Source organism: Symphalangus syndactylus, chromosome 7, assembly GCF_028878055.3.
Source record: "Symphalangus syndactylus isolate Jambi chromosome 7, NHGRI_mSymSyn1-v2.1_pri, whole genome shotgun sequence".
In the NCBI taxonomy this organism is placed as follows: domain Eukaryota; kingdom Metazoa; phylum Chordata; class Mammalia; order Primates; family Hylobatidae; genus Symphalangus; species Symphalangus syndactylus.
The window spans coordinates 119,113,077-119,140,936 of record NC_072429.2 but is presented as its reverse complement, the minus strand read 5'-3'; the positions used below and the strand labels follow the sequence as shown (position 1 = coordinate 119,140,936).

Sequence of the window (27,860 nt, the reverse complement as noted above, 5' to 3'; positions counted from 1 at the left end):
GCTCATGTGATCCTCTGTTTCAGCCTCTCAAGTAGCTGGGACTACAAGCACATGCCACTACGCCTGGTTACATTTTTTTTTTTTTTTTTTTTTGTAGAAGTGGGGTTTCGTCACATTGCCCAGGCTGGTCTCAAACTCTTGGCCTCAAGTGATCCTCTTGCCTCAGCTTCCCAAAACGCTGGGCTTACAGGAGTGAGCCACCACACCCAGCCCGATGTGCCTTCTTTATCTTTCTCTTGGAGGCTACATGATTCACCATGGAGGTCATGGGTTCTGAGATGGAAGAGAGCTACCTTATTCATATGAAACTTTGTGTGACTGTGAAATAAAGCTTTATTGTGTGAATCCACTAAGCATTTGGGATGTATTTGTTACTACAGCATAGTCTGTCCTATCGCAACTCACACAAACAATAAGATCCCAGAATATGCTCTAACTTTTTGGTCTTGTATATCAGGAAGATTATTATTAACAAAGAAGCCTCCCAATAAAACAAGTAAGAAATACAGTCATTTAAGTTACATACTAGGATGTAAGATGACCATTTTCCTCACTTGCAATGCCAAGTGAATATAAAAATGTACATTTGCAATTTCTTGTTAGGAAGGAAGATTTACCTGCTGGTCCAGGGGGGCCTCTTGGACCTTGGGTTCCAACGCCTGGATTTCCTTTTTCTCCCTTGATACCAGTTAGACCTGTTTAAAATAATTTTTAAAAATGTTTAAAGTTCTTTTTAAAAGAAAATTTTGATAGTTCCATTTTTCTGGAGTTCAAAAGTGCTTCTCTGATGAAGACAATTAAGTGGGTTCGTTTGGGGTTATGAGTACTATGGGACTTTTAAATTAAATTCTGACATTGGTAGCATACGTAGAATCACATGTTGAAGTCTGGTTCTGTATTTGAGTGTGTGGGCTGTATTTGCTATTCTGCCAGTCTCTCTTTCTCCTTCCTACTGAAGTCACACAGCCTGCCAAGAACTGGCCCTTGTCTTTGCACGCACCAGGCCACTGGACTTATGCAGCTGGCACTCCACAAGTAGCACAATAGAAATCACAAGTGAACACGTCTAACATTTTCCTTTTGGTCCACCGTGTAATGTATCTGCAAAACGCATGAATTATAATTAGGCAGCAACATTCTGAAGAGCGTGAGTTTCCATTAAAACTTGGAAGCTTCAGAAAAGCCTGTGTTTGATTTGGCTGATTCAGCCCCATAAAAATCTAAATCTATTCGTGTTTCTTTTCCATGGAGCAGACCTCTTATAATTTACAGTGCTATTAACAAACTATACATTTTCACAGGCAAACAACAAAGAAACATATACTCTGACACCTCATTATCTAAACAGGTTCTATCACAAGATCACTTGAAAGGTGAGAGCACCTATATTGAGGCCCAAGATAGGGTTGCATTAGACTGGGGTCTGGGTTATCCTGGCTTACATCATAGAAGATCTTTGCTGTCTGTTTTTTGTGTACAACAATGCTTTGAAATAGCGGCATGCAGAACAGCATCTCTGTTTAATTATACCTACTGAGAATTTATGTTGAATTGGCAAAGCCTAGAAGGAAACATCAATAAATGAAAAATGGCCAATTTGACAGGTAGCAGGCATGGAAAGGCCTTGCAATTTTTTTAAATTACAAATAACTATTTGTTTACTTTAAATATAATGTATATTCACTGTCAGCAAATTAGATGTAACAAGCAAGATGCTAGCACTTGAAAATAATCACTTTCAGCATCTTACTTTATAACTTCCAGAAAGAAAGGCGTTGACCTAGTATTTGTTCTGGAAATCACTGGTAAAGAAGACTCCGGTGAGGAACTTACAGGTTTTGTTTTTTTTTTGTTTTTACACTGCACATATAATGGTTGTTCCTAACCTGCAGCTTTGGTATCTTTTGTGCTCCCAGTAATGATCTCTTGTAGTCAAGACATAGCCTGGCATCTCTTTTAAAAAGCTCTTCTTCTTTACTAGGAGTCATCCAGGTTGGTCCACTCATTGCTAGAATTCCCAAACACCCAATCCTATTGCATGTCACCTTGATGGTGCTATCTGAGCTTACAAAAGACCAGTACCTCCATGACAGCCCAGGGCACCAACCACCATGCCTATGACTTTCTGTTCAGTGCCTGGTTCTTCTCTTAGGAGCCCATAAGGAAAACAACGATTTCTCAAAGTAAAAATACCACCTCATCTGAGTTTTAAAAGCACACAGCTAACTCTGACTCATCCATATTTAATGCTCAATTGCTAATCAAGTTGTTCAGACAGAAAACCATGCTGTGGAAGCCTACTGGGTATTAGTTTAGTAGCTAATTGGAGTTTGTAGTTTTTAGCTGAGAGGCGCTACTTCACTTGTCAGTGCTTATGCCCCAGTGTGCATCCGGGAATTTAGCCGAGAATCCCTCTTCTTCTGTTTGAACTGGAGTCACTTTGCCAACAGAGAACAACTAATTTTGAAAGAGCTAGAACATAATAAAATATACTGATGACTAACACCAGGCTGTTCCTGATTAAGAGCATGGTGACTCAGTGGCCTCTCACGACCTCATGGTGCAGGATCATCTTTAACAGGATGGCTCCTAATGCTTAGTTCTCCACAAGAAGACATGGATCAGACAGAAGAGGATATCTGGGAAAGTATTCTTGGTACTAATCCCCTAATAATAGTTTACTGACTTGTTTTTTGCTTATTCATAAAGAAAGCACGAGGTGGAGAAGACTGGGAATAGAAAATCTGGTTGTTTTAATTTTCTCATTATACAGAGAAAAATAAATGGAATCAGATATTATCTGTAACATATGTTGAAGTAAAAAGAGAGAACAAGCCTCACAAAAATATTAAAAAGAAATTCCAGCCCTTGAAATGCCTTAGAAAAGAAAAAGGAAAAGGCCTAAAGACATAATTATATATTAACAAGGAATTTTAGATTTTATTCTTTCTTTCTTTCTTTTTTTTTTTTTTTTTGAGACAGAGTCTCACTCACTCTGTTATCCAGACTGGAGTGTAGTGGCATAATCTCAGCTCACTGCAACCTCCGCCTCCTGGGTTCAGGCAATTATCCTGCCTCAGCCTCCTGAGTGTCTGGGATTACAGGTGTGTGACACTATTCTTGGCTAATTTTTATATTTTTAGTAGAGACAAGGTTTCACCATTTTGGCCAGGCTGGTCTCGAACTCCTGACCTCAAATGATCTGCCCACCTTAACCTTCCAAAGTGCTGGGATTACAGATGCGAGTCACCATGCCTGGCTGATTTTATTATTCTTCAAGTTATTATATTACAAACTACATTTAGGTGACTACATTAATATTTGTCCACATATCCACTTATGGTTCTCATACTGAAGGAATGTTCATGTCCATGACAACTGAACTTGGTTGTAGGCCATTTTTTGGAGTGAAGCAATCTTGTTACAAATTAGTATTTAAGTACCTTAGATGAGGATCGAGATCAAAGGCTAAGCGTAGAGACTTCAGATCTCTAAAAATAGATCTGGATATATTTTTGATAAGCTTGGTAGGACCTAATTAAAAGGAGGGAAATACAGTGTCCTAAAACATAAGCCTGTGACTATCCATGAGATGCCTGAGGGCAGTGGAGCCTGGGTATAAAGTCATTTTTTACAGACAAAACCCAGTCATGGCCCATCATAGATCTCTTTTGCACAGACCCAAGGTGGGGCCACCTGGTGCTGAGATGGGGTCACCAGTGCTAAGTGCCAGTGTCCTTTCCACAAAAACATTGAGACTCAGGGGACTTATGGGATTCCCAAATGCTAATTTCCTTCTTTTGAAATGCCCTTTACCTTGTCTGCCTCCATAACTTCTCCTCATTCTTTAAGACCCAACTCAAAATTTCTCTATAACCATAGTAGGCAGAACCATGACAGACTCAAGAGGGCAAGGAATATTTATCTTCTTCCATGGCTATATCCCCAGTGTATAAGTATCATGTCTTCCACATAATATAGAACTCACAAATACTTGTCGAGTGAACAAACAAATGAAAGAATAAATAAGTGAATGAATTCTTTGCTTTCTTAGTAACTGCAATCCTTTGGTACTGTGTATTCCACTGCATTACCTATTCTCATGCCCACATGGCCCCAAAACTATAGGCCTCTTAACTGCTGGAGCTGTGCCTTACTTATCTCTCTAGCATCAGTCCATGGCCACTCTTAGGTGGCCCAATAAATACTGGAAGACTAAATGAATTGAATGCCTAGACTAATATTCAACTGCCCATTATTATTATTTTTTAATTTATTTTACTTTTAAGTTCTGGGCTACATGTGCAGAACTTGCAGGTTTGCTACACAGGTAACGTGTGCCATGGTGGTTTGCTGCACCTATCAACCCATCACCGAGGTTTTAAGCCCCGCACACATTAGCTATTTGTCCTGATGCTCTTCCTCCCCTTGCCCCTCCTCCCGACGGGTCCCAGTATGTGTTGTTCCCCTCCCTGTGTCCCTGTGTTGTCATTGCTCTCACTTATGAGTGAGAATATGTGGTGTTTGGTTTTCTGTTCCTGTGTTAGTTTGCTGAGGATGATGGCTTCCAGCTTCATCCATGTCCCTGCAAAGTACATGATCTCATTCCTTTTTATGGTTGCATAGTGTTCCATGGTGTATATGTACCACATTTGCTTTACTCCATCATTGATGGCCATTTGGGTTGGTTCCATGTCTTTTCTATTGTGAATAGTTCAGCTGCCCATTATAAGCAACAGACAAAATTCCTTAGGCTGAAGCTTCATTTTTACACTCCTCGGTTATGTGAACACTGCTTTTTCTAACAAGTTCCTTGTGTGGTGGTGATACCAACTACTGCCTTTTAGAGATGAATATAATTGGCTCCAATGAAGTTTGAGGTACTGCAATTTTTTAAATGAGCACAGCTCGGATAAATTAAGATCTAACTTAGCAAAAATATGATTTAGCCAAGATTAAAATACCCTTAGTTTTCTGTAGAGTAACCAAAATAATATTTAGGATCATCAGAAAGAAGTCCCCTCCCTCCATCTCCTCCTCCTCCTTCTCTCTCTCTCTTTTTCTAATGAGTATCTTTTAGAGCAGTTTTGGGTTCACAGTAAAACGGAGTAAAAGATACAGAGGTTTCTCATATACACCCTGCTCCCACAGATGCATAGCCTTGCTCATTGTACAACATCCTCCATCAGAGTGGTACATTTGTCATACTCATTCATTCTTCAGAGTCTCATTAGAAACCACTTCAGGTTGCCTGATTCTCCCTCACCACTAACCTAATACTGACTCATCAATATTTTCATTTTCTGGCCCACAAAATCAGGGACTTGCTTGTTTTAGATCTTCATTCTATTCCAAGTGCCAGTCACACATTAAGCACTCAAGAAATATCTGTTAAAGCAATGGATGAATGAATGGAATACAAAATTTGACTGCAGACTTTGACAAATCAAAAATGTGCCTAAGAGAATTTATCAGCACTGCCTATAAATTATCTCACTAGGTTTCGGATGCCAGCTGCTTCACATGAACAAACTCATGTTGTTTTCACATGAGCCAAGAGGGCAAGCACTGCTATTAACCCTGAAAGAGAGCTGGATCCCGAGAGGGTAAGTCACTTGTCCTTAGCTAGGAAATAACAGAGCCAAAATCTCAACCCAGGCAGACTGGCGCAGAAGCCTCTGTGCTCGACCACTGCACTCCCTGCCTCTCCATCCTAAGCTGGACCTGAAGGCTCTTTCTTGTCTTGCTTGCTATAGTTATGGCTTCCCAAACCTCCTGCCAAATGTGTCTGCACACTCTCTCTGGCCTCACACTCAGCAGTCAGCCCTGTGTTTATCACCACATTTCCTCAGCTGCTTTCCTCAATTTGTATACTTGCTGTCTGCCCTGAGCAAGATTTGGAATTCATTTTAAGAGGATTTATCCTGCTCACACTAACATGTCCAGGGGCTGGCCCTTGGTTGTCTGTTTCCTATTTTCTTTGGCCTGTTGGCCTCTGAGTTGGGAGATTTTATTCCTTTTTATGGCCCCCCTGACCACACCATGCACTCCAGCCTGGAGTTTTTGCTGTTTGTGGAGCACAGTCACTCCTTCCTCATCCCCAGACATTCTGAGGAACTCCCAAGATTTATGCCCAGGAAGCTATGCAAGGCCTGGGGAATGCTTCCATTGTAATTGTACCAAAAAGTCGCAGAGATTATAGATCAAAGCTTGCTGTGTTATTATATTGTCTGTTGCCTGGGATATACTGGTGATGGATTGCAAGTACAGTCTGTTCTTCACTCAGTATTTGTGTGAATGCCTACTAAGAGCAAGGTACTGGACCTAGCACCTAGTTACAAGAAGGCAGATTAATCGGACTCAATTCAGTAAGTACTGTATGCATTTTGTTAAGCTCTGCTATTTCTGCATGTTTGGTCTGTAGGACTAGTACCAGTTTCTGGGGCCCCATGCTTTATGCTAAGATGGACAGGAATGGAAAACACGTAGTTGTTTTATATGTAAATGAGCCTTGCAAATGATTGCTAAAGGTCCCTCTTCCTATTCTCTTTTTCATATAACAACTGGCCATCTACTGTGCCTTTATAATTCAGGGCTCAGCCAGGGAAATATAAACCACTCTAGATCTTTCAGAGAGAGGAAATTTGGAATTTAATACAGAGACTTGGTAACATGGATGATGGAAAAGCTTAGAAACCAAGCAAAGATGTAACTTACAAATTGGCAAGAACCCGGAGCCACTATTACCTGTAGGAGAGTAGAGACAATGAGAAAAAAAAAATGTGACTGGAGCCCAGACCCCAGGGGCTTCTGGTGGGATCTAGAAACAGAAGGGGAGATTGTCTACTAGAAGCAGGGGCGCAGAGGGGTGGTGGCTACAACTGGAGTTGCAGAAGAGCCAGGGGTGGGGTTTGCCCTTTGTACCCTCCAATCTTCCTCAATGCTTTCCATTGGGCTGACCTTGCCAAAGAGCAGAGGGCAAAGGGGTCTGGACACCTAGCACCACGAAGCTAAAGCCCCGAGAAGGCGAACAACACAAACTGCCTAGCCCAGTCCCAACACCAGCCACTGGGAATCCGGAGTCAAAAGCACCCCTCCTGCATGTAGCAGGTCGTCATGGAGTAGGAAACACAGATAGGTAACAAGTAGTTATAATGCAATGTGAAAACAGCTACAGCAGAATATGAGAGCATGGAACTGAGGCACCTGTGGGGACTGCAGAAGGCTTCCAATAAGGCTGAGCCCGAAATGACGTCTTGAAGAACAGGCATTGTCTGCTAAAGAAGTGACAGATGGGCACGGCGGCAGACGAACGTGCATGCACAAAGGCTTGCAGGTGAGAGACAACAGAGCATGCCTGGGGGACCAGAAATGGTTTGGTATGGCTTTGGCAGTTTCAGGTTGTTTCACAGGCAATAGAATATAAGGCTAGTCTAGGCCAGAGCATGACAAGCTTTGTGTGCCAGACTATGGAGAGACACTAACTTGTAAGGGCCACCTTCAGTACCCCCTACTTAATTTTATGTTCGGACTTCGTGTTCTTTTTCTTCAAGAGGAACCCCAAGTTGTAAGCTTCAGGTTCCATAAAACCTGGATCTGCTCCTTCTGGGTGCTACAAGGCAATACATTGGTTAAGGCAGCCTGGAGTCCTGTAGAGCCTAGCTCCACCGGTAAACCCTGTGCTATTTCCACAGAAAAGCCAGAGGAAAACAGGTTGAATCATTAAGTGGGGCCACTCAGTGGTCAAAGGAATCCACTAACCAGAGCAAGATCAAGGCACAGGGGTTAGCACTTCAGGTCTTTCTGTTAGTCTTTATCAGACAAGACAGTATAGGTAGAGGGTCCTTTGGTATTTTGACCACAGACTCACCTAAATTTGGGCAGCGAGAGTGAGGAAGTGCAGTAGGAAGGAAAGAGGAGAAGTAGGAAGAGTGGAAGTTAAAAAGAGAAGGGTGGAGAGAGAGAGAAGATGAGGTGCAAAGTTCATCAGTGCACACCAGCCTAGAGTAGTCTGCACGTTGACCATTCACAACTGCAGGTGAGTGGCAGGAGAAAATTGGCATTAAATCAGGCATCAGGAATCCAGGCTTTTTGTTCACCCAGTTTTGCCGCTGACACTATGACCTCACTGGTACATAAGAATGTTACACCAAATGCCAATCTATTACTTTCTGCTACAAAATTTTGATCATTCCTCCTTAAGAGCTATTATATTATTTCCACTATTGACTATTAAGAAAATTATAAATTATTCAAAATTAGTGGGAAAAGGAGCCAATTTCTATAGCTTAAAAATGAACATTTCAGGTTCAGCATGAATAGTCAACCAGTTGATAATATTTAAATTGGAGCTTGGTCTTCATTCCTTGCAGAACTGGAAAATGATATGATGCTCTCCACTCTTGGAAAAGTGATCTGTGTCCAGGCACTGGGATAAGGTCAGGGTCTACAGATTTTAAAACAAAATGTGTTATGACCAACAGCCCTTCATGATCAGCATGAAAGACCCATTACTATATTCTCACTCATAAGTGGGAGTTGAATAATGAGAACACATGGAAACAGGGAGGGGAACATCACACACCGGGGGCTATCAGTGGGTTGGGGGAAAGGGGACATAGAGCATTAGGACAAATATCTAATGCATGGGGGGATTAAAACCTAGATGATGGGTCGATAGGTGCGGCAAACCACCATGGCACATGTATACCTATGTAACAAACCTGCACGTTCAGCACATGTATCCCAAAAGTTAACATAAAATTAAAAAAAAAATGATAAACACATCCAAAATCAAGGATACTCATCATGTTTTTCCAAACTAGCAAAGAAGTTCAGGGAAGTCAAACTACTTCGCTATATTTACATAGTAATTTAATGCCAAAGTCAAATCTAGAACAATGAAAATGGAAAGGATTAATGAATATATCTTTTCTCTGCACGTTTTCACCCTCCTCTAAGAACACATTTTGATAATTAACTTATTACAGTCATGGCTTTGAAAGCCATGTCAAAAAATTCACCAAAAATGGTTTATCACAGCTAATACAAACAACTTTAGTTTAATCATATAAACTACATTATATTTCCATTTTATTTATGTTCAAGCCTTGAAAATTTAGAAAATGACAAAATGCATTCCTACATTTTTAAAAAAAGGAGCTTCTTTCTCTCTCTCTCTTTTATTACCTAGTATAACCAAATCTCCTTCTTAGAAAACTTGCCGTGATTTTCTGGCTAAATTACACGATGACGACTTGAAAGGAAATGCTTACATTGTTCACGTGGCAGTAATCTGCTATCACCATGATGTCTCAGGACTGATGCACAATATCCACATGGGCTTTTGTTTTTATCAGAGCTCAAGGTGTGAATGAGAAATGGCAGTCAAAAAGCTAGCCAAGAGGTTATCAACACTATAAACTAGTTATGACTTAGGAAATAACTACTGCATTCCATGTATTTATGAGGAATAAAAGAAAAATGTACATCAAAATTTGTTTTGGGGGATTATGTAGCCTCATTGTAAGAAAGGATGAACAGAAAAAAATCATTAAAGGCCAATTGAAGAAAGTATACTCTGGGTATTGATTGACACATGTCACACACTAATGCAGTAGGATTAATCAGCCATTGATTTATCAAATATTTGTTTAAACTGACTAACAGACTTTCCAACTAAGGTTTTAAAATTTTTTTATCTACAGAAACAATGATATTAGCTTCCATGGCAAAAACAAAACAAAACGCTAGTTATAGCTTATTATTACTGTAACAGCCATATTGTACTAATTGTAAAGGGTGGGAACACAATTTAATGGTAATTTTAATTTGTCAATGGCTTTTTTTCCTCTCATTCTTTGTGTTTGATTTGAAAATGGATTTTGTTCTAATTACAACTAATTTCAGAAACAGGAACACAAAAGGTATTAGTAGTCTTCAAAAACATTTTCCCCAATAATTGCTACTGTTTTTAAAGGTGCCTATAGCTGCATCTTGCATTTCCCTCTAAAAACCTACATCTGTCATTTGGATGATTTAAAAGAATACAGGAGAGAAAAACAAACGTAAGTGGTGAAAACAGGCAGTGTAAGCCAACTCTTCACAAGAGCCCTTCATTATTCAGCACTGTAGACGTCATACTGCTTGGCAATCATTTCAGTGGATGAGAGCATCACCCTCTTTGCAATGCACAGCCAGAAGGCCTTGTTTTAATTTAGAAGAGTGTGGTGGTTTAAACAGACACTGACAAAATCTTTAAAATGCCTCCCTCCAAAGCGTACAGCCCAATTCCTCTCTACTTGAGTGTGGGCCAGGCTTAATGACTCCCTTCTAACAAATAGAATATGGTGAAAGTAAAAGCTTGGGCTTCTGAGACTAGATGTCAAAATCGTAATGGGAACTCCTCTGCTCTCTCTCTTGGATCAGTGGCTCTAAGGAAAGCAGCCTCTATGTGTTGAAAATGAATTCGCAACCATGCCCCACGAAGAGCTCTGCAGCGAGGAACCGAGCCCTCCTGCCAATCATCAGCCAGGGCTGGAGACTCCTGCCAACAGCCCTGTGAGGGCACCATCTTGGAAACAGATGCACCAGCTCCAGTCAAGCCTTCAGATGACTGGCCTCCTAAATGACATATTGACTGCAACTTTATGCAAGACTCTTAGACAATAGCACCCACATAAAACTCAAATCCCTGACCCACAAAAATGGACATTCTATATATTTGTTGCTTTAAGCCACTAAGTTTTAAAGTAATTTGTTACACAGCAATAGATTACTAATACATAGAGTTTCTTTCTGCAGCCATGATCAATGAAAAGAGTCACTTTGTAATTAAAAAAATCAATAAAAGATGATGCAAAGAAGAAAAAAAGAGCATTCCTTGTCAATGCCTTAAGATGACTATACCATTAGGAAAACACAATCCACTAAACCTTCAGATAAAGGTCTTGTTCTGAAGGGCATTCAAATTGGACATAACCAGATGAGTACTGCGTGGAAAAAAGAAAGAGAAAATTATCTGTATTCATCTTTCAGGAAATGAAAGGCAGGGGATGGGGAATCAAAGAAGGAAGAAGGCAACATGTATTTCAGCAGATTTTTTTTTTTTTTTTTTTTTTTTTGAGAAAGAGTCTTACTCTGTCACCTGGCTGGAGTGCAGTGGTGCGATCTCGGCTCACTGCAACCCCCACCTCCCAGGTTCAAGCGATTCTCCTGCCTCAACCTCCCAAGTAGCTGGGATTACAGACACACACCACCACACCCAGCTAATTTTTGTATTTTTTTTTTTTAAGTAGAGACAGGGTTTCACCATGTTGGCCAGGCTGGTTTCAAACTCCTAACCTTAAGCAATCCGCCCACCTTGGCATCCCAAAGTGCTGGGATTACAGGTGTGAGCCACTGCTACTGGCCTATTTCAGCAAATTTTTTTTTTTTTTTTTTTTTTTTGAGAAGGAGTTTCGCTCTGTCGCCCAGTCTGGAGTGCAGTGGTACGATCTCTGTTCACTGCAACCTCCACCTCCCAGGTTCAAGCAATTCTCTGCTTCAGCCTCCCTACTAGCTGGGATTACAGGTGCCCGCCAACATGCCCAGCTAATTTTCGTATTTTTAGTAGAGACGGAGTTTCGCCATCTTGGCCAGGCTGGTCTTAAACTCCTGACCTCGTGATCCACCTGCCTCAGCCTCCCAAAGTGCTGGGATTACAGGTGTGAGCCACTGCGCCCAGCCTATTTCAGCAAATTTTTAACAGCAATAAAAAGAAAGAACACATCTCATGCAACTGAATATCCACTGTAATACAAAATCATAGGGAAGACTTGAAAATATTTCAGTGCCATTTAGCAAATAATAACGAAAGCTCTACCAGCACTCGATCTTTAATCAAGATGATCTGCCCCATACAGATAATTTTTCCAGGAATCAGCCAGGATAAATGGGGCATTAAGAAATTTCACAAAAATGATTTTTACCATTGCAGCATTCCTGGCTCAGAAGTGCTATGGTTTTACTCAGAAGTGCTACAGTCTCTTTAACCACAGGAATATCCCACTTCTGTCTCCCAGCTTTAAAATCAATCTGGAACTCAGTTTTCTCTGTAGATGTTTGAGTCCTGTTGACTCACAGCTTAACCTGAGCATTAGGGAGACAGGTTTCATCCTGAAGTAGAAATTGCAGAAAGTTTACCTTGCTCTTAGGATAAGTTCAAATTCCTTACCCAGACTCACAAAATGTTGGTTGCATCCTGTGGCCTCTGTCTACTCCTCCCTCCTCCTGAATTCTTACTATCCTTTTAACTCACCAAGCTCCAACTATACTATTCTTTTTTCTGTTATCCAAAGCAATGGAGCTTAGTAGGGGCAGTGCCATCCCTAGGAGACATTCTTGATACTTGTAGGGGAACTTCTGGTTGATGAACTGATTAGAGGTTGTTTTTACATTTAAATGCATATTGGAATAAATTTTTTGACTATAAATTACTTTCCTTTTAGTTCTCTTTTGTATTACACTATAGAACATTGTAATTTCTCTATTTAGTGTTGTTTGTTTAATGATATGTGAAGATAGGTTATATTTAATATCTGTGAATTTTATTTTGGAACAGTAAAAGAGACATGAGAAATTATTTGTTGTGAAAGGGAGAGTCACTGCTTTAAAGGTTTCAAGCCCTTTCTCACCTGAGGACCTTTGCACATGCTATTGCCTCCTCTGCCTAGAATGCTCTTCCCCAACTCTCTGATTGCTATGGCAAGTTCCTACTAAAGTTCTAGGTCTCAGCTAAAACATCACTGATCGAGTCAGTCTCCTTTTGTATGCCATATGTTATCCTGTACTTTTTCATAGCACTAATTACAACTGAAATTAAATGATTCATATATTGTTTGCTTAATATCCATCTCCCACTAACAGTAAGGTGCCATGAAAGTCAGGAAATATATACCCTGTTTACCACCATGTCATCAATGCCCAGCACAAGCTGGATGTGTAGTAGATGCTCAGTAAGTACCACTGAATGAATGAACGGAGATTCAGAGATTAAGTTTTAAGCTTAAGTAGTCAAGATCACACAGCTAGTTAAGTGGCGAAGCCAGCAAGCACAGGCATTCTGGAGTCATACATATCTGGATCTGAATTCTAGACCCCTATTGTTCCACTGTGTGACCTTGGACAATTAACAATCTAGCAGAGCCTCAGTTCCCTCACCTAACATGGAACTAATCCAGATCTCATAAGATTGTTATGAGCATCACATAACATGCTTAGCGATTGACACATAGTAGTTGCTTAATAAATGCTAGCACCCATTCTTCTCAAAGACACAGTGACTGACATCTTCCTTTACATTCTGAAATCATTTATATTCTATATAACTCATTTAGCATTTACCATCTTCCAGTGTGTACCCTCAGCAATCTTTCATATTCCTTCCTTATCCAAACCAGATCTTCCACTTTACCCAAATGAGGTAGTGTGTACAGGACTGAGCGCAACACTTGGCAGATGCAACCAGACCCTAATAAGTAAAAGCTATAAATAATAGTATTATCTATCTGCCAAACTGTAAAAGCTTACATAAACACTGCATTTAATATTTGCTGACTTATTGTATAAGATAAACCAGATATAAATTCCAGCTGTCCAGCTATACAACCTAAAATGAAAATCTTTAGATGGTTAGGTTAGTTAGATGATCAGAGGGTTTCTTTGAGTCAAAAATTTCGGGAGGATTATGGAAACTAAAGGAGTTGCATAAAGACTGAAATCAGGCTAGGCGCGGTGGATCACGCCTGTAATCCTAGCACTTTGGGAGGCCGAGGTGGGGCAGGGGGGGTCAGTTGAGGTTAGGAGTTCGAGACTAGCCTGGCCTACATGGTGAAACCCCGTCTCTGCTAAAAATACAAAAATTAACCAGGTGTGGTGGTGCCTGCCTGTAGTCCCAGCTACTTGGGAAGCTGAGGCAAGAGAATTGCTTGAACCCAGCGGGCGGAGGTTCCAGTGAGCCAAGATCCGAGATCACACCACTGCGATCCAGTCTGGGGGACAGAGCAAGACCCTGTCTCCGAGAAAGGAAACAAAAAAAAAAAGACTGAAATCAGGGGAATTTTCTAGTTCTTTTCAACTGAATGAAGAAACTTAATTTTGTGAACTATAAACCAACAAACTTATTGTTGACTTGTTTAATATATGGCTCAAGATACCAGTGTAGAGAATGAACATTTAAATAAATTGAGTAAACAAAAACAGATGAATCATCTGGGAATGATATGCACAGAGCAGAAAAAGAAAACGATCTGTAATTGAGGAAATCTGGTTTGGAATCACCCAAAAATATGACTCGAGAGTGAGCTGAGGTCAGAACAGCAATTGACAAATAGTAGCCAATCACTAGATTGTCCAGTCAAGCACTGGATTGTCATGGTTCAGTGATCAAAAGAGGAACCTCAGAGCTGGTCCTCTCTTCTGAATTTTGGGATAATGAGAAGCCAGGTTATACAGAACCATTTACATGAAGACAATACAGGGTTTAATGGGGAGAGGTAACCAACTAGCATCCCATGGAAAAATAGCTTTTCTTTGACATAAATTAACAGAGAAGAACAAGTGACAAGGAAAAGCAGGTGAGAAATCGGGCTGCTTAATATAAAGCATGATGTTATGCAAATGAGGCCTCTTCATTGCTAAGTGCCAATAATTAGACAAATCTAAGTGGGATTTCAAGCTTCAGATAGAAAACTTGAACAACATTAGCCACAGGATCCCTTTGAATCCTTAAATTCTAAGAATTCTCTATTACAATCTGTGTAAGAGGATAGCTAAAAACTGTTCCACACAAACTTACAAAAAAGACTTTAAGTTACAGGAGACAAAGGGTTAATGAAGAGAGAGACAGACAATCAGATGGAGCAAAAGTGAAATTTTCTTTTAGATAATAAGAAAAGTCATGAAAAGCCATGTACATCACATTGCGAATATGAAAGGAAAATCCATAATTTTTCTTCTGCTCTCTAAAAATGCATATTCTTTGTCATTTCTCTGATAAAGATGGGGTTAATCAAAGACATTGTATGGGGATAGTGTTTTTCAAACTAAGGTAATGAAACCCAAGGTCTCTCCTCATTCTTTTAACAAAAGAAGAAAACAGGGAATAACAGGAAGGGTAAAAATAATTTCTTTTGTCCCAGTTACATACATTTGCATGCATGCATATGCATAAGCAATATTGCATCATGATGTCAAATGTATTTTTTACTGTGTATCACATTTTTAAAAGTTTGAAAAACTAGAATAGAAAAGTTAGAGTGGGCACTTCTGATGAAAAACTATCCAAACCGAATGGAGTTGTGAATTTAAAAAAAAAATTTATTTCAGTAGGTTATTGGGGAACAGGTGGTGTTTGGTTACATAAGTTCTTTAGTGGTGATTTGTGAGATTTTTGTGCACCCATCACCTGAGCAGTATACACTATACCCTATTTGTAGACTTTTATCCCTCACCCACTTCCCACCCTTTCCCCCTGAGTCCCCAAAGTCCATTGTGTCATTCTTATGCCTTTGCATCCTCATAGCTTAGCTCCCACTTATGAGTGAGAACATATGGTGTTTGGTTTTCTATTCCTGAGTCAATTCACTTAGAATGCTCGTCTCCAGTCTCATCTGGGTTACTGCAAATGCCATTAATTCATTCCTTTTTATGGCTGAGTAGTATTCCATATATATATATATATATATATATATATATATATGAAAGAAACTATCTATAGATATAGATAAAGAAACTGTGGTGTATATATATATATATGCATTTCTTTATCTATATCTATCTATCTATCTATACCACAGTTTCTTTATCTACTCGTTGATTGATGGGCATTTGGGTTGGTTCCACGTTTTTGCACTTGCAAATTGTGCTGCTATAAACATGCATATGCAAATATCTCTTTTGTAAAATGACTTCTTTTCCTCTGGGTAGATACCCAGTAGTGAATTTTTTTTAGGAAGGCTCCTATGAGGCTCATAGGAAGCCTAAGCAGAAAGTGAGCCTCATTTCAGTGTTCAGGCCAGAATGCTCAACAGCCATATTTCTCATAATCTTGCTTTTGTAGTTTATTATGTGCTACATACACTGCCTGGTAATAGTACTTATTTTTACTCATTACAATATTGTGTTCTTATAACATTATTTTGTTATGATGATAATCATATTTTATATGGCAGAAGAAAACAACAGTCTCTGGCTCTTATTTCAAGTCTTGATGTTGGCTGACTTTGAGCCTTTTTGGCCTTACCTCAATATCTCCATATGCTTCCTTTTATAGAAAATGAGAAAGAGAAAAGATAGCTGAAGACTTCAGTTTTTAAATTTTATTGTTTTGACTTAGTGGAAAGACAGACCTTTCCTCTCTTAATCTTTCCTGGATATTTGGATCCCGAGGCTAAGAACCAAACATCACTGCCTACCTTGCAGCAGCAAATCCAAGCTGCAGCTGAAATAACTTTGCCGGGAATGAAGAGCCCCTTGGATGCTGGCCTACAAGCCCTGACCTACAATAGTCATCGCAGAATCACACCCTTCAAGCGGTCATCAACTAAAATCACCTTTCCCCATGCTCAAAGGCATTTCTCACTTTCCGTCTTACAGTCATCCTTTATGCGTTTGTGAAATAGAGGATTCTGCTTGTCTACTGTACTCTTTAGAATATACATCAATATGTATGAAAGAAAATTACATCACGGAAATTCATATTTCCAAAGGTCGTCTGGGCTGCCCTTTGAGAACCCTTGGGTGATTTTTCTGTGGTCTAATCATTCAAGTGTACTTGCAGAGCAGGAGAGACTCGGTCTGGCAAGAACAGGGCTAAGCCTTCCAAAAAGAACAAAGACAACTTATGACTTGCTGGGAGTGACTCAGGTGCTGGCTCTGTGCTCACTGAGTCACAGTTTCTCCATTATTGACAGCAGCAGAGGATGCCCTGCTGACAGAGGGGGCCACATTCCAGGCTGCCAGATCTTTGGTATGTTGTGAGGGAATGGTGCCATTTTCTATATCTGCTGATTTTGTGCCCTGACACAGGGAAAAACTTTCAGAAAGAAAAATCAGAACTGGGTCACAATTAAAGCAACAACTATCTAGTAAGTACCTATTAAGTGCAAAGCATTGTGCAAAGCAATTCAGAACCAACCCCTGCTCTCAACAACCTGGCTGTTTGCTAATGCCTGATGAGTGCTAAAACAGAAAGAAAAGACAGTAAGGGCATCAGGTGTTCATGGGGGCGGAGACATTCGGTTCTGGGGTGATCAATAATAATTTCATGTGTAAGACAGCTGAGCCTTGAACTAAGAGTACGTTATATGGAAGACAAAGGAAGGAAAGGACATTTCCAAAGAAAGAGAAAAACAATGTGTACAGAAGTGCAGAGGCAGAAATATACAAGGCCTGTTGGCATGAGTCAAAATAAATATGAAATACTGTTTTTGTAATCTGTATTTAAATCAAATTTTATAGAAGGAATATATCCTACCCATCCCACAAAACTAATATGCCTCACAGAGCAGATAGGTAAAAGTTAGCTTTTCCCCAGGTCTATGTTCTACAAAATGTATCTCAGAAAATACTCTGATGAGTCGTCTCTCTTTCCCATCACTTTCTTCATTGTTAATATGCAACCCTGACTTCCTACATCTCCTTTACCTGCTTCTGGAATGGAAGATCTTAGTCAACTATAGATTCAGCCAAAAGAGTCTTATTATTGTATTACACCATACTTCTAAGACCTGTAGATGGTGGAAGAAAAGGCTAAGTAGAATCTCTGTTTTAAGGAAATTTTAGTGGGAAAGACAAAAAGTTGGCCCATGAAACTATTAAATAAAATGTTGTCTGATATAATAGGAAGATGAGCCGCAGACAGTATTTTAATTTGAAATTTAGAGCTGACACGGTCTATATAGGAACATGTGAACCATATGCTGATACAATTCATGAGTCTTCTCAGGACTGCCACTGACTATTGCCCAGTCTGGGCACTGCACAGATAAAGCACCAGCAAATCACCAGAGTGAGTTCTCTGCTTGCCTTGACACTGGTGTGATGCCATGTTTGGTCAGAGGGCGGCGTCATTTTCCAATTCTTCAACCTGGAAGGGGCACCCTTTTTGACTTCATCCATCTAGAGGGGATATCTTTCTTTCATTAGCTCGAATCCTCTCAGAAGTGATTTGGGGGTTCTGACCTTCCTCTTTCATATAAGTAGATATGGCTCTAGATAATCATTTGGCAGATTGCTCAGTTTTCTCAATCTCAGAGATAAATAAACAAGAAACTGAAGAATAGACGGGGCAGAATTAATTTAAGTCCATTGTTTCAGGATTTATCCTTGTATAAGAACCACTATAATGTTCTGCATCCCTGCACCCATCTCAAAGGAGTTCCTCTGAGAGAAGGGGCCCAGCTTACCTCGCTCTCCTGGGGTCCCTGGCACGCCTGCATTTCCGGGGAAGCCTGGTGTGCCTGGGGGTCCTTGTTCACCAGGGGCTCCTGGGGAGCCTGGCCTCCCAGGCTCACCAGGAGGCCCTTGGACAGTCCGGATGGATGAGGAGTGGCTGGGAATCTGATTGAGGATGGCAGTGTACCTGGCCATGTGACCTGAGGCATGAAGCATAAAGACAGCATTCAGTGAACTGTCACACAAGGAACGAGGGGACCAGGGGTGTCATTTGTTAAAGCTCCAAACAATTCTGTTAGACACCCACCAAAGGAAAAATCGCACCCCTTTGAGATATGTTGATTTCCAGCTTAACATTTTTTTATGTTTTACTCTGGATGATATCAAGGGCTGGACTGTTGTCAAGTGGCATCTCATGTGTTTGGAATTCTGCAGCTCACGTCAGCAACTCAATAAACATCATTGAGCAGAAGTTGTAAATTTCTTCTTTACCCTCAACATTTATCTGACCCCTAGACCCTCACCCAGCTGCCATTTCTCTAGCAATTACTCCCCAGGTTACTTGTCTTTTCTACAACACACAAAGCCTCCCCAACCCTCTTGCTCACAAATCCCCAGACAAGTGCTCGGTCTCAACTCATCTCTTGGTCATCAAGCCCTTTTTTAGGAATCTTTACTTGGATCTCAGCTGCAGAAACTCCCACTAGCTTTGTATTTTTAAAAAATCTGGCACTCTCTCCCACAATCCCTTAACTCAGTTATGTCTGGAAAATATATATACAGATATATGTTACTAATTAGAAGTATAAAGTACTTGATACCATGATGTCTCATTTTTCCAACATCACTAGGAGATGAGTTTTCCCAATATAAGTGAATTTTCTAGTTTACTATTATTTATCCATTTTGAAATATTTAAAACTAAATAAAAATAGTAACAATGTCTTCAAGGAATTCACTCTAAAATACATTCAGTGCATTCTTTCCTTAAGCATTGGATTGTCACTGTAAGTAGGGATCCCCTCCTGATGACTCAAGGTTATTAATAGGCATGTCCATTGTGGCCTGGGCAGGTGAGACATTTCCTCATTTGCCTTTTCAGCTTCTGCCTTTGACCTGGGGACTGTCCATCATCATTTTCCCAGCTGTCATCACTTTGGCCTTGCATAATTTCCCATGTAACTCTTCCTAGCATAATTCTGATCAACTGTGAACTAAAAACCAGAGAAGTGAGCTTGTGAGGAATTATTTGCTAACTGATAAATCCAGTTCTGAGTGGCAGCTGAAGGAATACAGTAAGGAGCCCAGAGGAAACTGAAGTAGCGTTAGGGAAGATGGTTGAGGTGCCAGAAATACAGCCTCTGAGTAGGTTGGGCCTGGCTTATCAAGTTGCATACAAACTTTTTGATTTCCTTCTAGTATATTGACAGGCAGGGCCTTGCTATTTTATAGACTTGTTTAAGCTTTGCTGCATAACCAATCCCTTGATGACTTCTACTTCCTAGAAGTCAATCACAAGACCCTGAGAATTCATAAGGAGAAAAAATCGATTTTGAACCCTTGATTTTTAGGGCATGCTTTAAATAATCAGATATTTACACATGATTTTTATTCTACAGTAGAATAAGACAGCAAGTATCGTGAGATCTTTCTTGTGTTGTGGTCAGTGAGTCATAGTAAGATTTAAGCCTCGAGTTTTCTGAAAATAATGATCTGCTCATTTACATTGTACACTTGAAATCAGAAATCTACAAAACAATTCAAGATACAGGTTATTTATAATGTCAGTACGAAATGACTAATGTTCAATTTCTCTTTTATAATGTATTTTTAAAGATCCTATTTTGCCATTAAACTTAAACAGTTATATTTAACTGGTAAATTCTCTCTCACAGACACACACACAGTTTGGGCAATATAACAGAAAATTAAATAACGTTAAAATATAGGGAGCATGGCTACTGTGTCTGAAGTTGGTAGCTTCATACTCCACTTGCCCTGATGTTTTTGCCTTAATGAAAATTCTTCCAAGCCTGTGCAGATCTCAACTCCATGCCTCCTCCAGGGTGAGATTTGGATTTATCTCAGAATTAAAGATGGAATTTTGGACTTAGCCAACAAAGCTTTCTTAGATATTTGCAGGGCTTCCTGGCCTAACTCCCAAACTTTCCTGAGTTAAAATAAATATAACCCCAAGCCAATGAGGTAGCCACTTGGGTTATGTCAGCCCTGGAGGTGGGGGTGCTATTGGGTGAGAGTGCTGCACAGCAGAGCTAGGCGAGAGCTGGGTGGGGTTGAGAGAGATAGTTCACCTCTGCTTGGCCTCCGATATTCCTGGAACTGAACAAATTACTGGCAAAGAGAAGGGCCCACACTAGTAACCCTCTGATTAGATTACTGTGATAAAATATATAATCAGTGGGCAGAGCGGAAATGTGCAAAAGTGGTGGGATCTAAGCAAACGGGCACGGAAATACAGTGCTATCAAAAAGCTCAAGTAATATGAAGAAATGGGACAGGCGTCATATCAAGTTTGTTCTGATGTAATTTTTGACACAAAGCCCAAGTATAATATCATATCAAACGTCAGAGCAAGCCTGTCCATGTGTGTGTTTGTATTTTGATAAACATCCTAAGAAATAAATGAGAAGACCTTAGGCTAGCCAGAAGGTGACAGATGTGAAATGGATAAGAAGGAAATATTCATTTAAATCTTGCAAGTTAATAAAAATCAACACCATAAATTGTCTTTCTGAGGTAGCTTCTGAAGATGTAGTCTGGCAGCTTTCAAGTGCTGAACACTTGAGAAAAAATCCTACCCACCTGGAGAGATGAGAAAGGAATAGAAGATTTGATCTGGGCAGTCAAGTTAAATTTACATGGGCAAACAGGCAGTTCTTGAACCAATGACACAAAGGAATTTGGCTTTTGTACCATCGATGGAGAGCTCTAGGGTAATCTGTAATGATCTCTTTGACGGGTCAGTGATGGTCATCTGTAAGGCTTATGTGTCTGCACCAAGACAATGCTTTAGAGTTTTCCTTAGTGGTATGCTCACGGGAAAAGCAAACTCTCTTTTAGATGAAAGTTTGTTATGGGGAACAACCTCCGTAACCATTATATACTTACTCTGGATGAGCTGTTCGCATACTTGACGTGCCACTGATCTCACCATGGCTTGAGACTGCAGGTCACCCTGGATGAAAAAAAAAGCATACTCCTGACTCAGCTACAAGCCCAGCCACACTACCAGGACTTCCAGGATGTGGATCTGACTTGCCCCATTGTTCCCATCAGGGATCTTTGGCTCCTAGCAACAGGTGGGTTTGACCACCACGGTGCATGCAGAGAAGGGGTAAGCAATTTGATATTCATGGTTCAAGGTTCCTGGGAGTCCTTATTAGATTAACAAGCACAAGTAAGTATTTCTGGTCCCATATTCTAAAAAATTTAATGGTTTTGAAACAAACCCATATATATTTAATGCCTGATTTATAGCTCTTTAGAGCTTATAAAATACAGCACTTTGTCGAGCAGTGGCTCATTTAATACTAATAGCAACCCAGAGGAAAGATGTTAAACCCATTTTATAGCTGAATAGCATTAAACACATGGCCCAAGATTTCACAGAGGTAATTGGATGAGCCCAAGGCCACTGCTGTTTCTGCTATAGCCAATGGCACAATTATATTAGCAGCTGCACAGTTGCTGAGAGAGACGACCCCTAAATTAAGCTGACTTCAGTTTGGGGGCCAGTTCTTTGATTCTATGCCTGCCCTTGTCTTCCTGGGTGTGAACCTTGGAGCATCAAAAAGCCCAGGAGTGCCATGCTGCCACTTGTCACTTGTATAGAGTTTTTACTTTTCTGAAGGCTTTTCACATCTATTATATAACGTTCTCATCAAACCCGCTTTGTAAATTATATGAGGGTGATTCTCTCCATTTTATCCTTAAAGAAATGAGCTCAAGTTCATTGACCTGGATAGTAGCAGATATGCAACTAGAAACTAGCTCTCCTAACTCCCAGCCCACAGGGATTTTATGTCTGGAAAATATGGCCACAGTCTAATGAATTGGGGAAAGGGAGAAACAGAGACTGGTACAATAGCAATGAATAATAATGGTAGTAAATGACGATCCTTTATCAGGCTTATGCAATGGAAGGGGTGCAACCAGCTGGGGCCAGAAAACAGAGCCACAGGATACTTACCCGCTCTCCTCGTTCCCCCTTTGCTCCAGGGACACCCTGTGTAAATGGAAAATTGCCAAGTTACTTATGATATTGCACTTAGCTAAGAGTGATAATCGTGCATCTTTTCTTATTTTATTAAGACATTTTTCTTAGCACCAGTAATTGTGCAGCAAAAATCATTACACAACAACAGAAAATAGACAGCAACCAGTATGCACACCAAACATAAAAAGCTCTGTTAAGCATTCTACCCCTTCAGCTTTTTTATGCAGAGACATGATATATTTTGGCCACAAAATTGGAATCGTGCAGCAATAATACTGCTTTGTAACACATATTTTCACCGTGTAGGTCCTTCGCATCTTTCCACCCTAAATGCCACTCTATGTATTGTACTCTACTGAGGATCCTTCATAATTTATTTCACAAATCTCTGCTGAATAGTTAAATTGTTTCAGTTTTTAAAGGAGTATCTCCAAAAGGATAGAAAAGATCGCCTCTCAATTTAGGAGTTCAAGTCAGAGATGAGATTAGTGAAATCCCAGAGCTTCACTCTGATTTCTGTGCAGCACGATGCCACACAATTCTCCCTAATTCTCCCCAATATGAGAGCTCACATTTATGTGAATTCTCAATTGATTTATTATTTTATTATGTGGCTTAGCTACTCTTTGACCATAAGAAACCTTGCCGTTATTAAAACGCATCTACTTTGAAAATGGCATTTTCAGGGTTCCTCCAATGAAATTATACATGCAAAACACATGTCTTCAGAAGGATTTCATATTTTGTTTCAACTCTGAGGCAATGTTCATTGAACAACATTTTTATAGTCTCGACTAAAAGGAGAGTGAATGGAATTTATTAATGGAATTTGCCACGTTGTCAGACTGTTTCCAGTTGTTATTTCAAACAGGTCCAAGCCAAACTCGGTATCTTCTTCAAAATCTGTAGTCAGTGAACAGTTGCCTAGATTCAAACTTCTGGTTTCATCCCATGGTGTGCAGGTAAACTGGCTCCCCAGAAAAAGAAAATGCCCTGACTTGTAGTGTTTGCTGATTTTGGAGGTGTAAGTGTTTCTATCACAGCTGATTTCAAGCTACAAATGTGCTGTCACTGAAGGTGGAATTGGAAAAGGAAGAGAAATGCATGATTGACTCTCCAGTGCAGATATAAGCAGCCCACCCTGGCTCTATCTCTCTCCTCTCCTCCCTTGCCCTGCCATGTCTATTCAATACACACACACACACACACACACACTCACAAACATACACCACATACACACACACACTGACTCACATACACCACATACACACACCCACACACACTTTTTTTTTTTTTTTTTTTTTTTTTTTGAGACACAGTCTCCCTCTATCTCCCAGACTGGAGTGCAGTGGCACGATCTCAGCTCACTGCAACCTCTGGCTCCTGGGTTCAAGCGATTCTCCTGCCTCAGCCTCCTGAGTAGCTGAGACTACAGGCACACTCCACAACATCTGGCTAATTTTTGTATTTTTAGTAGAGACGGGGTTTCACCATGGTGGCCAGGATGGTTTCAAACTCTTGACCTCAAGTGATCTGCCCACTTCAGCCTCCCAAAGTGCTGGGATTACAGGAGTGAGCCACTGCACCTGGCCAACACTTTTTTTTTTTTTAAACATAACGTTAGAATCTTATTGGGTATATGGGTGTTGTGTTCACTCAAAATTCTTTCAATTTTGTATGTGTTTAAAACTTTTTTATGCTAATACTTTGGAAAGAATGTAGGACATTGGACTTATAAGCCAGGTTAACTCTCTGAGTTTCTTTGTAAGATGAGGCCATTAAATGAAGTGATCTCTGGGTCCCTTATCAGTCTAACACGTTATTCTCTCATGATATGGTCGTTATTTGGAAGCAGGGAGCACAAGAAACAGAAATTGATGAAAAATACAAAGTCTGGGCTTCCGAGGGAAGGATTCCAACCTCTACAGAGAAAGATCCTCACAATTTTGGCCTCTTATGTGAGTTCCATGAGGCAGTCTGTGTCCAGCTTGTAGACTTCTGTATCCCCAGGTCCTAAGACTGTGCATGAGAGTGGCAAATGTTCAAAAACCATGTGTTAACTGAATGAGTGAATGAATGGCTGAATTTCACTTCAAGTTTGAATGGCAAGCCAATTTGTGCTTCATTTCAACTACCCTGATTGTAAAAAAGACAGAAGATGGCCGGGCACGGTGGCTCATGCCTATAATCCCAACACTTTGGGAGGATCGCAAAGGCCTTGATCACAAGTCGGGTGGACCACGAGGTCAGGAGTTCAAGACCAGCCTGACCAATATGGTGAAACCCCATCTCTACTAAAAATACAAAAATTAGCCAGGTGTGGTGGTGCGTGCCTGTGGTGGCACGCGCCTGTAGTCCCAGCTACTTGGGAGGTTGAGGCAGGAGAATCGCTTGAACCTGGGAGGCGTTCCATTATAAAATTTTTTTGCAAAAGTAAGATTTATATAGCACACCCCTGCCCCAGCCCAATTTCTTTTTGGAAATAAATGTACTGGCTGTGCCGTCTTCCCTCATTTCTTAGGCTTCACAAATGGACAGATCTCTAAAGAGACATTAATGTTTACTGGAAGGACCAACTGGAGAAAAGAACTACCATCTTACCACTAAATAATCCTTAACGGAAACAGCTTTTCAAGTGTTAGAGGCAAAACAAAAAAATCAGCAAATAATAAATATTCCATATTTTAATACTTTAAGACACTCTAAATACCAGTGGCTAATACGTAGGCTGCTTTACTATGTTCCAAGCACTGTCCTTGTTCTTAGCATGTTAACTCAGTTAACCCTTATAACAGCTCTGCAGGATTAATTCATTTAATTCTTGTAACACTCCTTTAAGATTAACTTATTTAGTGCTTACAGTACTCCTATAAGATTAACTTATTTAGTGCTTATAATACTCCTATAATATTAACTTATTTAGTGCTTATAATACTCCTATGATTAGCTTATTTAGTGCTTATAATACTCCTATAAGATTAACTCATTTATTCTTTATAACAACCCTATATTATTCCTATTTTCCAGATATGGAAAATGAGGCACTAAGAGGTCTTGTCACTTGCCCAAGGCCAGGCAATAAGGAAGTGAAAAAACCAGGGACCTGAACCCAAATTGTGGGCCCCAGAATCCATGCACATCCCGAGTACCCTCTACCGCTCTGTTGAAAGAGAACGCTGCTCAGCAATTCTGCCAGCTCGTGTCTTCTATTCCAGGGAAGATAATATTTTCTCAATTAAAATAAAGCAAAACAAGCAAACATACCATGCCTAAAGACTAACTCTAGTAATTCAGAATTAGGTTGCAACTTGAGTCGTTTTTTTAAAATCTATTTTATCTTGAATAATTTTATTTCTGCACCAATACATTTTTTGACAATTTTCTTGCTATTCTTGCTATCATTTATTAAACTGGCTTGTTTGAAAATGTCTCAAATCTAGAGAACACAGTTATAGTGCAGACCTGATTGACATGGTAAATGGAGAGCATCAGCTGTTGGCACCTTTTGGTATGTAGGGATGGATGTGTTTAATTGGGCTTGAAATTCCTCAGACTCAGTCTCATGATGCTGGTTATTAAGCAGCCAAAGGATGCGGCTAGGCAGTCTCAGTGAAAGATCTTTTTAATGAAATATCTGTATGGCAAGAAATTATTTTTTATTCCAACTTCTCTGACATCGTTCCTTTGATTTTTACAAAGTAAAACAAAAACAAAATAAAAATTCCTGAGCAAGTGAAGGCCTATAACTCCACCAAAGTATGCTTTGAAGGAAAACACACATTCCCTGCAGATGTAGGCAGGAAAAAGTGGCACACTTTCCTTTAATTTTAGGAGCACTCGAAATGTAAAGAAAAGAAAATACAGTAGCTACATTCATAGATTCACCGAATTTTAGTGCTGGAAGGAAGAGGAATGATCTTGTGGTTCAAGTCCCACATATTAAAAATGTCTGTTAAACAAAGTCAAAACATCTTAGGCTGGCTTGAAACATCTTCCATGACCTGACCCCTAATCTACAAGAATAGTCTTCTAATATGCCTCTGAACATCAGCCTAACTAGAATATAAACGTACCTTCTTTTTTTCTTTTTTCTTTTTTTTTTTTTTTTTTTTTTTGAGACAGAGTCTTGCTTTGTCGCCCAGGCTGGAGTGCAGTGGTATGATCTCGGCTCACTGCAACCTCTGCCTCCCGGGTTTAAGCGATTCTCATGTCTCAGCTTCCTGAGTAGCTGGGATTACAAGCACCCACCACCACACCCAGCTAATTTTTGTATTTCCTTTTTAGTAGAGACCAGGTTTCACCATGTTGGCCAGGGTGGTCTCAAACTCCTGACCTCAAGTGATTCACCTGCCTTGGCCTCCCAAAGTGCTGGGATTACAGGCATGAGCCACCCCACCTGGCCTTCTTTTTTTCTTTTAATAAATACATATTAAGTTCTCTCTATGTGTTAGACACTGAGCTGAGGTCTAGGACTCTACACAAGAATATGATAGAATTTCTGTCCTTAAGGAACTGTCCTTTTAGTGGAGAGACAAACATCAATAGTTGAAATGCAGTACCTAACAGGTCTGCATCCTGCGAAGGGACGAGTGGCCTTGCACAGGAGATGTGCAGCCTTAAAGAAGGATTTGCCAGGAGCTTACCAAGTGGTGAAAAAGAATGCAGCCCGGTAAGGCAAAAGAGCATCCCAAAGAGCATCCTGTAGGTTGTTAGCATCCCCAAAGACGAACGTGTGAAATGGTATGGCAGGTATTTCACGAACTTTAAATAATGTGTGACTGAACTCCAAGTGAAGGGAGGATGGTAATCCAAGTTGGAAAGGAAAGCGGGGGCCCATCCTAAAGGGCCATGAGCTCTCTGCTGAACAATTGGGCTCCTTCCTCCAGGGGTAGGGAAGAGATTCAAGCCAGACAGTGACACGTGGGAGTTGCACTAAAAGATGTTCTGGCAGCTGGGGAATGGACAAGACCAGGGCTAAAGCAGAGGCCGGGGGGCCAATGAGAGCCTCTTGGGATAGTCTTTGTAAGCAGCAAGCAGGGCCTGAAATAAAACTGCGGTGGTCGTGGTGGAACTAGAGAAAGAATTGAAAAATATTAAAATGTACACAGACAGGGGTGCTCTGTGTTTGCCTTATGTTTTTCTGTAACTGCCACCTAAGTGATGCAATCTTTCTGTCTTTGTGGGTGGG

The 27,860-nt window shown here is 40.3% G+C and overlaps 1 protein-coding gene across 5 annotated transcripts in view; it reads right to left on the bottom strand.

Annotated features, from left to right (window-relative positions):
* COL14A1 (collagen type XIV alpha 1 chain) overlaps window positions 1-27,860 on the bottom strand; it is a 309,275-nt gene that overhangs the window by 4,166 nt on the left and 277,249 nt on the right. For all 5 annotated transcript variants that reach the window (XM_055287135.2, XM_055287134.2, XM_063643521.1 and 2 more), the window contains 4 exons: window positions 22,646-22,681; window positions 21,565-21,631; window positions 18,447-18,635; window positions 618-695 (listed from right to left, as the gene is read on the bottom strand). In XM_055287135.2, coding sequence (XP_055143110.1) covers window positions 618-695; window positions 18,447-18,635; window positions 21,565-21,631; window positions 22,646-22,681 — 370 coding nt within the window. The remainder of the gene's footprint in view (window positions 1-617; window positions 696-18,446; window positions 18,636-21,564; window positions 21,632-22,645; window positions 22,682-27,860) is intronic.